The following is a 13,699-nucleotide window of genomic DNA, read 5'->3' as shown; positions in this document are numbered from 1 at the left end:
TTGTTCTGACTGGTATGTGGATGATCTTGAAGTGTATATTCAGCTTTAATCATAAAGTTTTGCAATTGTGTAATGCTTTCAAATATATTGGCAAAATATCTACTTTAAAATGCAACTGACTTGAAACTGGTAATGCTAACAGATGTGAGAATTAAAAGATAATTTCAGTTTAAACAGACTTTCACCTTCATAAGCATGCCAGTAAAATTGTTATAGTTATCAGGAAGCCTAAACTTAAAGTATTCTGTCTTTTAAAGTTTACTTTCATGTCCTTGACAGAACTCCCAAGTTACAGAAAACCTTCCAGTGAAAAGGTGAGAGGTAGCTTCTCACTTTAGGGGAGGAAAGAAGTGATTATTTTCATACTCTTCAGGTTTATCGATGTATAGAGATTCTTCTGCCTCTACAGTGGATAATTCTTCAAAGTCTGCCTCGGCATCCTGACTGGAATCAGTTTCTAGTTGAAGACTTCCAAAGGCCTCCTAACTTTGTGGAAGGTATACTGTAAGCTAATACAGCTTTTGTTTGGTATCCACTAGTTGGTTTCCACTTGGTTAGTGGTTGCAGTAGAAGACCCAGATGATGGTGTTTAGGGATTATTAAAATCAGCTGCTACCTTGGGTGCTTTTAACCAGTTTTCCTGAGATACTCTGTCAAACTCAATTCTACACATACCCTGCTCTTGTCTTTCCTCTGACTTGGAAGTGTGCCAGAAACAAGAGTTTGGATTTCAGGCAATTGTACCTGTCTGAAAACCACTAAACTGACTGATTAGTGAAAGTCTTTGAGCAAGTGTCCTTCTAGTTTGTTTAGATGTGGATTGTCATGTTACTTAATTTGGTTTATTGCATCTTGAACCAAATTTTTTCTTGATTCTGAGAGTTTGAGATTGTGAGGCATCATCTATTTTTGATGATGTGTTATTTCCGAAGAGTCTCTCATACTTACAGTCCTTTGCCATGTTTTTAGAGCTCTGTGAAATACGCATTTTCTAGTGTATTTAGCCTTGTGTTACGTTGCTTGGGAGGTGAGTAAACCACTGAGTTGATAGTTTGGCTTCTGGATACTTTTTTCAGTAAGGTACCTTCCACCATGCAACATATTCTATATACCATTTACGTGGTGTGATAAAGTATGATATTTAAAATAGGTTATTGCATAATCTGTTTGTGATGAATACAGGTTATTTGGGAAAGCTCTGAAATATTTTGTTCAAATAGCTATGATCTAATTGTATGTTACACTGAATATTATAATTTAAACCCTTAGTTTAGATACATGCATGAAATATACATATACTTAGCTCTACATTATTTCAGCATGTTGTTGTACTCACAGCATTGTCTTTGAACTTTTATCCATGCAATAAAAATTGTTTCTGTTGTTATGCAAAAGTCAAGACATGCAACACCAAGGATGGTATTGAGTATAAGAGATTACCATAGTCTGATTTAGTGAAAATGAGCTTTGAACACAGTTATTTACAACAGACTTGATTTAATACTCATCACAACACTGGAAGTTACTGTGCTTCGTTGATGGTAATTTAGTGCATTTGCAGTGGCATACTTCTGAACCAGTTCAGTGGGTCTTGGCAGAACGAGGTGCTTTTTCCTTGTTTCTTTTAGTAGAGAAGTAAAAGTTAGACGTTGGAGACTGAAGATGAGAGCTTAAGATTATGTAGTAATGTAAAAACACTTCGCCCCAGGATGTATTTTTTAGATGTTTATTTGCATACAGTTATGAATTTAAATGGTATTTATTCTTTATCTCGTTTATTTTTTAAATTACTCTTTAACAGTACTGTTTTGCATGCAAATTGAATAGTAATATGTATACATTGCAGTAATTCTGCTATACAACTTAGATTTGAAAGAAGGGTTTTTACTTTGCTCTAAGAAGTTTACATATCCATAATACTGATCTGCTATACAGATCTCTAGCTTTAAGTCTTCTAGGTTTTATACCTGAACTCTAGCTATCCATAGTTACAAAAGATGCCACAGATACCTATTCATTAACTTGCAGTTGGCAAACTGTGCAGCTAAAACCTGACTTCAAATCACATTTCTGTCTCTGCATGCCCTAGTCAATTGATCACTGGACTGCCTGACTTGATCTTGCCTACCTCATTAGTCTCTTATTTAAATATAGCTCCTGATATTCCTGTTGCTATTTATGTCTTTAATGCATATGTATATTGAAGTGCTATGTATAGCAGAAATATAATTAGATCCTACTGATTGCACTGGTTACTGCTAAAACTTCTTGGAGACAAGTTTCTTACAGTGGGTCTTGACTGTCTTGTCTTTTAGAGGTGCCTTTTCAAAACAAATAAGAGCCAGGATACACCTTTATAGGAGAGGAAGCTGGCATCATGGAAAACTGGTTCTAATTTTGAATAACTATGAAGCAGCCATGCTTTGCTTTCACAAACTTCCTTATATTAGGTTGAAATACCTATTTCTTACTTTGCTTTTCCTAACACTTCAATTTTAGGTCCCCTATCAACAAATCATTATATTCCTTCAAGGGCTAGTATGAAGTAGAACTGTATAACACGAGTGGGCTGTACAATGATCAGCTTACACTTATTTGCAAATGGATTATTTTTTTCCCTAAGCAAACAGTAATTGGAGTATGTCTTTCCAAGAACAGTGTGTTCTGGAGGAGAAGAATATTATTGTAGAGACAGGTGATAACTTGGGATCAGTATACTAAAAAAATTACATAGTTTGTTGTTAGAATAAAGACAAGGCATTTCCTAAGAGTACTTAAATGTGCAATACGTGACACAAGAAATACGTAGATAGTATCACTGATGGTTTCTTTGAAGAGGTGATCTACTGCCAGTCATTGACCAATGTGCATCAGTGAATGGCATGATACAACTAAGTTACCTTGCTTGGATTTTTTTTAACCTTTTTTTTTATATGTAGCCTTTTAGTCCGTCTTCATGTCTGTTGTAGATGGACCAAATTTCACAACTGCATACATGTGGCACTCCTAACTAGTTTAAACATGTAGTTGGTGTAGCAAAAATTACTGTGACTATATGAAAAGTACTTGTGTTCAAGGTCTACCAACTGGGTGCATGTAAGCAGGGCTTGAAATACTAGTATGTGCAATAAATACTTGTTTGCTGTTGAAGTAATTAGATGCTGTGTCATGCCTTGTCTTGAATAGGTTTAAGATCACATCTTCATTCTCCTGCTTTTAAGAAAAATAGGGCATTCTTTGTTTTGCATTCACTCTCTTACCTAGTTCCTTATCTTTATTTCCTGTTTCATTCCTAAGGTTTTCTGCTGCTGTTCTCCCTGGTTTTCATATTTTTTCACATTTGTCCAAGTTGCATAGCTGGAGATCTTCACTCATCATGGGGGAAACAAAGATCATCTAAAACCTGAATGTTTATGAACACAACCTACTATTGGATGAGGCCAAAGAGAAGGCATCATATGCTCAGCTGCTGGAAGTAATACTCAGTCTCTTGGCTTGCCAAAGTGCTGTACTTCAGGTGGACTGCGTCTTGACTAGTCGTGTCTTTATGTATTGACACAGCAGTTACAAGAATAGTCTCTTTGCTCTCGCATAATCAAAGATCTGTGAATGTTCTCTAATTCTACAATTCCTTAATTTTAAGGTAGAGAGGGACGGGAGATTCTAGTCTCTGTCTTAGAACGGTACCTTTTGTGAGCCAGACTCTGTCTTCAGAGATTGCCTGGATTGGTTTTGTATCTTGCTAAAGCAGGTTTGTTGCTTAGATAAAAATTCCACTTCAGCTGTTTGGCCTGTATGTAATGCTGATGCTTGAAGGAACGGATTAAGGTGCAGTATTAATCTGATGCCTGCATGGTATCACTCATGCAGGGCTTTCCGTTAGGCTTTTTTTTTTTTGTGCATTTGAAGTACTAATTGTACTGGTGTTGCTTGTGAGGCAGTAGAAAGAAAATCTAGAAAAAGAGATGAAGTACTGAAATGGGATCCTTCTGGAGAACCTCCTTATAGTCCTTTTCATCCACTTCTTCCCTGGTCAGTGCTTGATTTCCTAACATGGAGTCAGCATAAATCTTTTCTAGAAGGAACGCTTGTGTGTTAGACTATGGAAATGTCTTGTGAGGGGCTAGGAAATGCAGTTTCTGAGACAGTGAAAGAGTTGTAAGTGTTCTGCATGGGTTTTGCCCATTTGATATCACACTCCTGTCTTGTTCTGCTTTTGAGGTTTTCAGGATTGGAGTTCGCACAGTAGAGATCTGGCTCTGTCTTGTTCTCAACTCTTACAGTAAATTAACTTTTCCCCCAGTCCTGTCACCTTTATCAGGTGGTGAAAGATAGGGTCTGGATCTTATTGCTGTTAAAGAAGCTGAGGTTCTGGATGCAAGTAATACTGATAATGTTGCCAATTTAATGATCAGCTGAAGGGTTTTTCTAAAGCCCTACTTGGAACTGAGTAACTTACTCATAATCCTTAGCAGAAGGAAAATTGTGGAAAAGCAACTTCTTTACACTTGGTGGACTGGGACTTCAGAGAACTTAAAACTTGCTTCTGAGTTAGTCCTTTGTGGTTCAGTGCCAGACTGTAGGCCGAAGAAAAGATTGTATCAGCTGCTAAATGTTTATAATTCACTGTAGCATCGCTAGTTCAGTAGACTGCATTTGTTTAGGCTGCTCATTTCTGGAGGGACATGTGGAATTCAACTGGAGTAGTTCCAAACCTCAGAAATGAACTTTCATGGAATGGTGGGGTATTCTGTGGTAAAGAGCACTCATCGGCAACCCACGGGAAGGGATGGGACTGCTCTAACTGCCCACCTGGGCTTCTGCCTGTCTCCAGAGTTCAGTGGTATGAATGTAATAGTACCTAGGTATAGGGTAACAACACTGCCCATGTTGATGCTGAACTGTAAACTATCATATGTTCAATTTCCCTTCCAAAATTGTTTGGTTGACTCTTGCTTAGGTTGCCTACAGTTTTCTGTTCTTTTGTAATGAAGTGCAAGCTGGATAGATAATTTAATCTTGGATGGGTTTGCTTCAATTGCGATTTTCAAGTGTAGAAAGAGATTTAACAGATAAGCAAAAGGACAAAAAAGTGATGGCTTTTGTTGGTGACAGTGTAAAAAATCATCTAACACATATGATGACATTTTTTCAAAACCAGTTTTGAAGATACAAAGCCAACGTGTAAGCACTTGTAGAAACTGCATGTTTCTTGCTGGAGTGTGAATGGAAAATAAACCAGTGTTCAGCATTTATCTTCAGTTGAGAGGCAACCATAGATTGTAAATAAATTTCAGTCAGTTAAAAGGATGTTGCAGTTGAGCTGCAGTGCAACATGAACTAGCGTTAACCTGAGGACAAATCTTGGGTAATTACTTCATTTTCCTGTCAGATGGGGTGGGATAAATATAATGGTGGCTGTTTAGTGATCAAAATGGGTGATTTGGCATTTGAATTTCAATCTTGTCTATCATGTTGTTACTGCAGTAAGGTCTAAGTATTAAAATACCAACTAATCTAAGCTAAACCCTAGTGTGTGTAATGGAGCTGGGGTCAGACACAGCTCAAGAGTAGTGAGCAGCCTGGTGAGAGCTCTGTGTGAGGCCAGTACCTCAGCTGGTTGTGGAGTAGAAGAGAAGGAAGGTTAAAGCTTTTATAATCCCTCCTACGCTGTGTTGGGGATTAAAAGATACCTTGTTGTAAAATGAATGTATTTATCGTTTGGTTTCCTCTCCAGAGAAGGCACCTTGCAAACAGATAAAATGTTCCCCATAGCACAACCCTTTGCAGAATGTATTGGTTACCTGTCAGGCAGCAGGCTATTCCTGTTCCTGTAGGAAAGCTGAGCTAATGTTTAGGTCATGCTGGCGTTTTTCATTCTGATCAGTGTGTAGTCCTGTGTGGGTCAAATGGGGCAGCAGAGATCTAGAGCTGTCCAGAGAAAAGTAGACAAAGGCTTTAAATATTATTTGCTCATAAACCAGGGATGAATGGTTTCTTCTCTGTTGAAAGAAAGGGTAGTTCTGCTGGAGGAAACCTGTACGAATAGGCTAGTAAGTTTGTGGCTGTAGTGCATCAGCTGGTGAAGTGGTAATCTTTTGTGGAGGAAGAATGAGGGCACTCCCTGTTCAATGCAAGCATTGGTGCAGTCTGTATTTGCCTCAGTTAAATCTGAAACATAATTGACCTGTTGTGCCTTGCTAAAGATTGCAGGATTTTATAAAACTTACTGAAGATGCTTTCTTCACATAAGTTGATTTAGTACAGAAATTAATCTTATGTAGATCTGGAGTTGGTGGGATGAGTGTGTAGTTTGTATACGTATGAGAATTTTCTGAAAGTACAGAGTTAATTCTTTCACTGCTGTCTCTAGGTGATGTTTTTTTAATTACATTTTCAGGGTGTCTTGTTGATGCATTTCATATTCTCTACTGACTTGGTTTTGTTGTCCTGCTTTTTCAAGCTTTTAATAAGTGAAGCAAAAGATCCCTCAAAACCTTTAATTTGTTTGTTTTTTGTTTGTTTTTTTCTCTTTAAGGTTTGGACCCCATGGAATCCCTGTGACCATATTTCCGAAAAGGGAATACAAGGATAAACCTGAAGCCATGCAGCTCCAAAGTAAACCATTCCAAGACGAGGCACAGGTGAAGTGTGAATCTAATGCTGCAGTCCCTGATGACTCTTCTCTCACACAGCCATCAGAACCTAGCATAGCTAAAAGCCTATGGACTTCTAAACCACCTCCTCTCTTTCATGAGGGAGCGCCATATCCTCCTCCTTTGTTTATCAGGGACACATATAACCAGTCAATACCTCAGCCTCCACCCCGGAAAATTAAGCGGCCCAAGCGTAAAATGTACAGGGAGGAACCCACTTCTATCATGAATGCTATCAAACTACGACCCCGGCAGGTCTTATGTGACAAGTGCAAAAACAGTGTTGTTGCAGAAAAAAAGGAAATAAAAAAAGGTGGCAATGCAAGTGACTCTTCAAAATATGAGGATAACAAAAAGCGAAGAAATGAGAGTGTGACTACTGTGAATAAAAAACTTAAGACTGACCATAAAGTGGATGGAAAAAGCCAAAATGAAAGCCAGAAAAGGAATGCTGTGGTCAAGGTTTCAAATATTGCCCACAGCAGAAGCAGAGTAGTTAAAGTTTCCGCACAAGCAAATACTTCAAAAGCGCAGTTAAATACAAAAAAAGTTCTCCAGAGCAAAAACATGGATCATGCGAAAGCTCGGGAAGTCTTGAAAATGGCCAAAGAAAAGGCACAAAAGAAGCAGAGTGCAACCTCCTCTTCCAAAAATGCACATTCAAAGGTCCACTTCACACGGCGTCTTCAGAACACCAGCTCAGGTTCCCTCCCACCCCGATTGCGTTTAAAGCCACAAAGGTATCGGAATGAAGAAAATGACTCTTCTCTCAAGACAGGACTTGAGAAAATACGGAGTGGCAAGATGGCAACTAAGCCCCAGTCTCGCTGCTCCTCCACCCGCTCAGCAGGTGAGGCCCCTTCAGAAAATCAGAGCCCCTCAGAAGGCCCTGAAGAGGCCAGCAGTGAGGTTCAGGACACAAGTGAAGTGCATGTAACTGTTGATCAGGATGAACACCAGACATTGGGCAAGAGAGGCAGCAAAAGCAATATAACGGTTTACATGACCCTTAATCAAAAGAAATCTGACTCTTCCAGTGCATCAGTTTGTAGTAGTGATAGCACAGATGATTTGAAATCTACCAACTCTGAGTGTAGCTCTACTGAAAGCTTTGATTTTCCTCCAGGCAGCATGCATGCACCTTCCTCCTCCTCTTCTTCAAAGGAAGAGAAAAAGCTCAGTAATTCCTTGAAAACAGAAGTCTTTTCCAAAAACGTCTCTAAATGTGTTACACCAGATGGCAGGACTGTATGTGTAGGGGACATTGTTTGGGCCAAGATTTATGGCTTCCCTTGGTGGCCAGCCCGTATTCTCACCATAACTGTGAGCCGGAAAGATAATGGCCTTTTAGTTCGACAGGAGGCTCGTATCTCATGGTTTGGCTCCACAACAACATCTTTTCTTGCTCTTGCACAGCTATCCCCCTTTTTAGAAAGCTTCCAGTTGCGCTTTAATAAGAAGAGAAAGGGTCTTTACCGCAAGGCCGTCACAGAGGCAGCTAAAGCTGCTAAGCAGCTGACTCCCGAAGTTCGGGCCCTGCTGACACAGTTTGAAACGTGAGCATGGAAAGTAAGGTAGGCAAGAAATCTGGAGGCTCCACAAAATTCATAGCCTAGTTAGATAAGTACCATGAAGGACTTGCCAAGTCAGAAGTTGCACTCGGTTGACTGCTCTTTTTATACTAAAGTTGTTCCATTTGTAGCGGTTTCTTGACAGTTAAACAAATTGAACATGCAATCAAAATTAGCCGGAAGTAAGAACTTCAGTATTTTTCAAGTGAGAATTTTTTTTTAAATAAGAAAAAACTCCTCAAACACCCAATGCATAGGAGCCATAGCCTCAGCTGAAAGGCAGCTTATTTGCAGGGAATTTTTTAGTAGTTTCTACCCAGTATATAACTAGTTGCTGTGTGACAAAAGGTTAACACAAGGGATGAAAGTAGTAGCTGTGACTTTTTTTCTTTGTTTGTTTTTATTAGGTGGCCCATCAGGGAAGTGTAGAAATGTAAGCCTTGTCTAAATGGTCTTTAAAGATTATTTTAAGTAGTCTCTAATGTATTTAGTCTGACCAGTGCAAATGGTTCAAAGCATGCTTAAACATCTTAGGCAGGCATGCCCCAATCTACACTGGCCAGTTTAAATGGCGTTAGAAGGCTTGCTGAAACTTTTAAGGAAGAGGAATTCATGTAACTTAAAGACCAGATTAAATGGGGTTTTATCGTAGTGACCACTTAAACACTCAACCTTTCTATGCACATGGGGGCACAAATATAACACTTCAGGGTCTGAAAAGCTGAGAGGGATGCCTGTAGCTCTAAGACAAAGCTGAGAAGTCGCTCAGTATTTGGGATCAAGGGCTGTTAATGCTGCATAGGTGTGAATCATAACTTCTGGTCTTTCTTCCTGAAGAAATCTTTCAGGCCATTTGCCTGGAGGTTTAGATTAAGAGAGGCTTTGTTTTGAATGTGTAAATAATTGATTGCTGAAATTGGTCAGATTTTCTCCTGACTGGTTGTTCCTAAATTCTTAGGATACGTCCTAGTAAATTACACTTTGTGAATTGTCAGATGTGTAATTGTTGCATTTTTTTGGATGTATCTAACTTCATTTTTATTTTTTTTTAAATATTTCCGTTTAAGGTATCTGTTTGCAGGTCAGAAAATGAGAATATGTAATTGTGTAATGCTCTGCAATGTAAAAAAACAAACTGTAAATAAAATTGACTAAATCTGAATTATTTGTGTGTGTTTCTCAAAAAGCTTTGGAAAAAAAAAATAATCCAGGATGTTAGAGTACTTTATCTGTATGCCGGATTTTGAGGACACCCTTTTAAAAAGCAGATTGTCCTTTTTCATGCATTCCTAAAGATAACTGCTTGCTGTAAAGTACTATTGGTATATTTCAGTCTTAATTTTGAGATGAAGCAATCATCTGGCCCTTTGGTTTCAAACCTGGCTCTGTAAAGGGCTTTCTGTAAAGTTTATCAAATTTCTCCCTTAGTTAGATTTTGTTCCATATATTTGAATGAAGACTGTGGGTAATGTCACTTACACAGTGGGGAAATGTTTTCAGTTTTCTCCCAGCTCTCAAAACCTAATCAGACCCACTCTCCACTGGTGCAGCAGCTTTTCTTGCATGTCTTTTGCTCAGTGTTGGGGCATTTTCATGCAACTGACTTTACATTTATTATATTTTTTTTTCCTTCTAGTTTTGGTCCTTATCTGACCATGTGAATTGCTGAATTACTGTCTCCTCTCCACCCCACTCTTGTTTCAGCCTTGCAATGCCTTGTGAAGAATCTCTCAGCGTTCATCCCAAAGCAGTTTTCATCCTGTTTTTTCCATAATTGCCAGTGTAGGCAATCCTGACATGGAAAAACTTAAGCTTAGAGTGAAACTAGATTTTAAATAGATGTGAAAACGGGGGTAAGGATTTAGTCATCAAACCCTTAAAATCTTTTTAATTTTAATTTCATATGTCCATGATACTGTCTGGTCTTTCCAAAGCATTCAGTTTCTTTTTACCTTTTAAAATTATTCTGTTGTGCCCACAGAACTACTGGAAGTCTAAAGTGTCAAATACATGGCTGTTCAAGTTTACAGTCATCTCTGTTAGGTGCTAATTAAGCTTCCAAATACACCAGCTTTACTTTGGCATTCTGACAGTTACCCAAAACCCCCACTGGTCAATGCTTTTTGAATGTGATAAACACACAATAAATTTCAAAATGTGGAAAAAGCAATTGGGAAAAAAAATAATCCTGTTTCACTTCTCTGTGTTCTTTCCTGCAAACAGAAACAGTTACTCATTTACTTAAATAAGCCGTACTTTGTTATTAGAGGAAGACTGCTTTTTGAAGTCCAGAACCCATATAATGTGATTTAAATGTCTACACTAGTTCCTTGAGTTTCTGAAGCTCAAGAGAACTGGTTGTAAGTAGTTCTGAGCCAAGTAGTGGTGAAATCAATATTTACATTGTTAACTTTTCTTTAAATGGACCTGGAAGCTTTGTACTCTTATCTTATACAGTAAGAATAGGACTAAAGCATACACAGTCAGTTTGCTCAGGAGTTCACTAGTGAAATGCTGGAGTAACAGGTACGAAAGGGGTTTCTTAGACTGGTTTATCTTAGTTTTGTTTTGTAGTTGATCTGTCTTTAAGAGGCCTTTCTTGAGTTTTGTAGTGAATGTGTGTTACCACTTCAGACTTAGCAGGTCTCAAAACAGTTTTATTTTTTTACACCACTGTGTTTTATGTTAGGTTGAAAATATCCTATTCATACTCATCTGTGATTTTCTTTTTATTCTGAAATAGCTAACACTAGCTATAACCCAGTTTAAAACCAGTTACTGTGGAAAAAATACTGGGCTTAATGTAAAATCTGATAACAATAGGTAACTTTGGTTATCACAGTATGGATGCTCCCTGGCAAGCTTTGTAGACTTGGACAAAGCTAAGTGCTACTTTAGCTGTAAACTGCAAAAAAATGCCATGCTTTATGTGCCTATGTGCTCTCAACAATGCCTACACCTTGAGCATGTGCTGCTGTTCTTGCACTGGATTCACATCTACCATGGCTGTGTTAGCCTGACAGTTCAAATGACAGAGCATGCCTGTGCTGTGCTAGGGTAGTGCATCTGTGTAATTAAGCTGTGCAACTGTTGTAAGCAGCCTGTGTCTGGAGAAGACAAGCATCAGTAGAGTGACTGTTAGTTTTTCATCAGCTTAATATACAAAATTCCAAATGATGTCTTTTTAAGTTAAGGAGATTCCTCAGTGCAGTTGTTGAATATGCATGGTCTTTCAATTTAGGGGGAAAACTTCATGGGTGGTGATGAGTTTATAGCACAAGCCTACTTTTTCTTTGAAGATCTTTAGCTTTAGTTAAAATGTTTTGGGAGAGAGCAGTTATACCAAGACTTAAAGTTTTCTTTTAAGAAGAGTTTTGGAAGGTGTGCTTGCTTTATGAGTGAAGCTAGAAACAAATGTGAAGTGATTGTATGTGTCTGAATTGGAGTTACACAGGAAATTGGACAAATATTTGTTATTTTTCTATTCAGTTGCAATTTTATGTCAACACTTAAACAAGATAATCACTTCTCATTGTATGGTGGTGGTGGGTTGGGTTTTTTTTGTTAGACAGTGCTATCTTTAGTTTGAAACCTATATATCCAACAGCTACCTTAGCAGGAGAGGTGTGTTTAGTGAGGGTAATTTAGGTCGGCTATACAAGGCTGAGAAGACTTTTTTTCCAGCATGTTATAAAATACTTCTCTTTTTTTTATCCAGTAGTTTCTAAACATGATTTAAGAAACAGCACAGGTGAGGAAGGGGTACGAGTTGCTTTCTACATTGCTGGCCTTAGGTTTGTTTCTAGTTAACTCTCAAGTCCATTTGACATTAGGTTTGTCTCTAGTTAACTCATTTCCATTTATGTATTTTATAAACTCATGCTAAAGTTGTTAGAGAAGAATAGGAACATGGATTTTGAATGATAAATCTTAGTAGCTAGTCCTTAGCATTATCATCTGTCCATATGCACGTTCTCCAAAGTACAGTGGAAAAAATAGAGCTGCCTTCTTGGCTGAAGAATTCTGGAAAGGAGGAGACTGACAATCAGTGGAAGGCTATTTTAGTTCATCTCCTCTTTCTAATAAATGCTAGTAGGAATAAGCAAATTCATCTGATGCAGTGGAATTACTACATTGACTTGTAGGTGAAGACTGAACTGGAAGTTGAGGGAGTTTATGCATAAAGGACAATAAGATGGCCATATTTTGTGTTGTAAGCCATTTGTTAGAAATGCAGGTATAGTGTTTAAAAACAAACTTGAAAGTTTTACTCGCGGCCTTAAAGCTTCTTCTGACATGACTGTAGGGATAAGAGATCATCTGTTTAACATGAGGTCAGGTAGTGGCTGTAGCATTGAAAAGTTTTGTAGTAGCTGTCAAACTACCTAAAGATCTGTTAGATCCAAGCTTGTGAAATGTGGATGTAAGTATTCAGCTTCAAATTATTCTTAATATGTAATGGGAAGAAACTTAATACATGTGCTTAGTAGTTAAGACATGTTCCTATTCAACATTTATAATACCTCAGCTAGTGTTATTTGTAACAACTTTGTATTTTAAATAGTTCCCTCCTGTGGTGTCATCCTATTAGTGTATTTATAGAGTGTGGCCATTTAGACAAAAGAAGATCCCCATGTAGATGGCTTTTCTGTTCCCTCTCATCTTACTGGCGTTTCTGTGCACCTCTTCTAATTTGAACTCATCGTTCTCTGACATCAGTGGTAAGAATTGAGGTTTTACAAAACTCTTACTGAATGGCATTGTATTTTTCCCCTTAGAAATAGTTCTGATTATTGATTTTTAATTTTTATATCCTAATAGCAGCTTATACTTCTCTATGATTTACTCATACGTTTCAGTCTTTTCCCCATAACACCTGGGATATGTATACCAATTGTCTGATTTAGATTAAGTTAGGAATTTTTATCTTAAACTGTGACACAACTGCCCTTCTGTGAACACAAGGCAAAATAGCAGTTTGCAGGTATGGCTATGGAGACAGTGATTTGGTGACTAGCTTGCTGTCACGCTTTTTCCCTGAATGGTTTTGTTGTTTGCTACCAGATTTGGCAGCTGGGGATAACTCTCCCTGGGGCAGTGCTGGCAAGCTTAATGCCAGGTACCAGTTGGAGGGAACTCAAATCCATGGGTCTGTTTTTTTCCCCAAGGAAAAGCAATTGACATTCTTGGCATGAAGTAGGATAAGCAGCTTCATGGAAATAAGTGTCATTGGTAAGACCAGGACTTTCGTACCTGAGAAGACCTGAGCCACCTTGCACATCCAGTAGGTAAATAAGTGGGAATAAGAGATGGTCTTGTGCACCTGCATAACCTTCCCGCATAGTTTCTGTACACACGGGGCTGAAAGCTGGTTTCCTGTGCTTGTGCCAGTGGAAGTGTGTAGTCCTTGATCTTCTCTACCTACCTTCTCTACCTGTGGTCCAAGGGGATGATGTCAACAACACAGGCTGC

At 38.4% G+C, this 13,699-nt stretch overlaps 1 protein-coding gene across 5 annotated transcripts in view; it reads left to right on the top strand.

Annotated features, from left to right (window-relative positions):
- PWWP2A (PWWP domain containing 2A) overlaps positions 1-13,699 on the top strand; it is a 34,184-nt gene that overhangs the window by 6,483 nt on the left and 14,002 nt on the right. For 2 of the 5 annotated variants that reach the window (XM_061372877.1, XM_061372879.1), the window contains exon 2: positions 6,539-7,506. In XM_061372877.1, the coding sequence (XP_061228861.1) occupies positions 6,539-7,506 (968 nt within the window). Of the gene's footprint in view, positions 1-6,538; positions 9,390-9,863; positions 10,804-13,699 lie in introns of those variants that run through there. The other 3 variants (XM_061372878.1, XM_061372876.1, XM_061372875.1) reach the window with 3 other exon arrangements.

This window comes from Neopsephotus bourkii, unplaced genomic scaffold (assembly GCF_033783945.1).
Source record: "Neopsephotus bourkii isolate Nb327-2 ecotype Australia unplaced genomic scaffold, CSIRO-AGI_Nbou_v1 NB_1622, whole genome shotgun sequence".
NCBI lineage: Eukaryota > Metazoa > Chordata > Aves > Psittaciformes > Psittacidae > Neopsephotus > Neopsephotus bourkii.
Note: the sequence above shows the minus strand (reverse complement) of the source record. Positions and strands in the feature narration are given on the sequence as shown.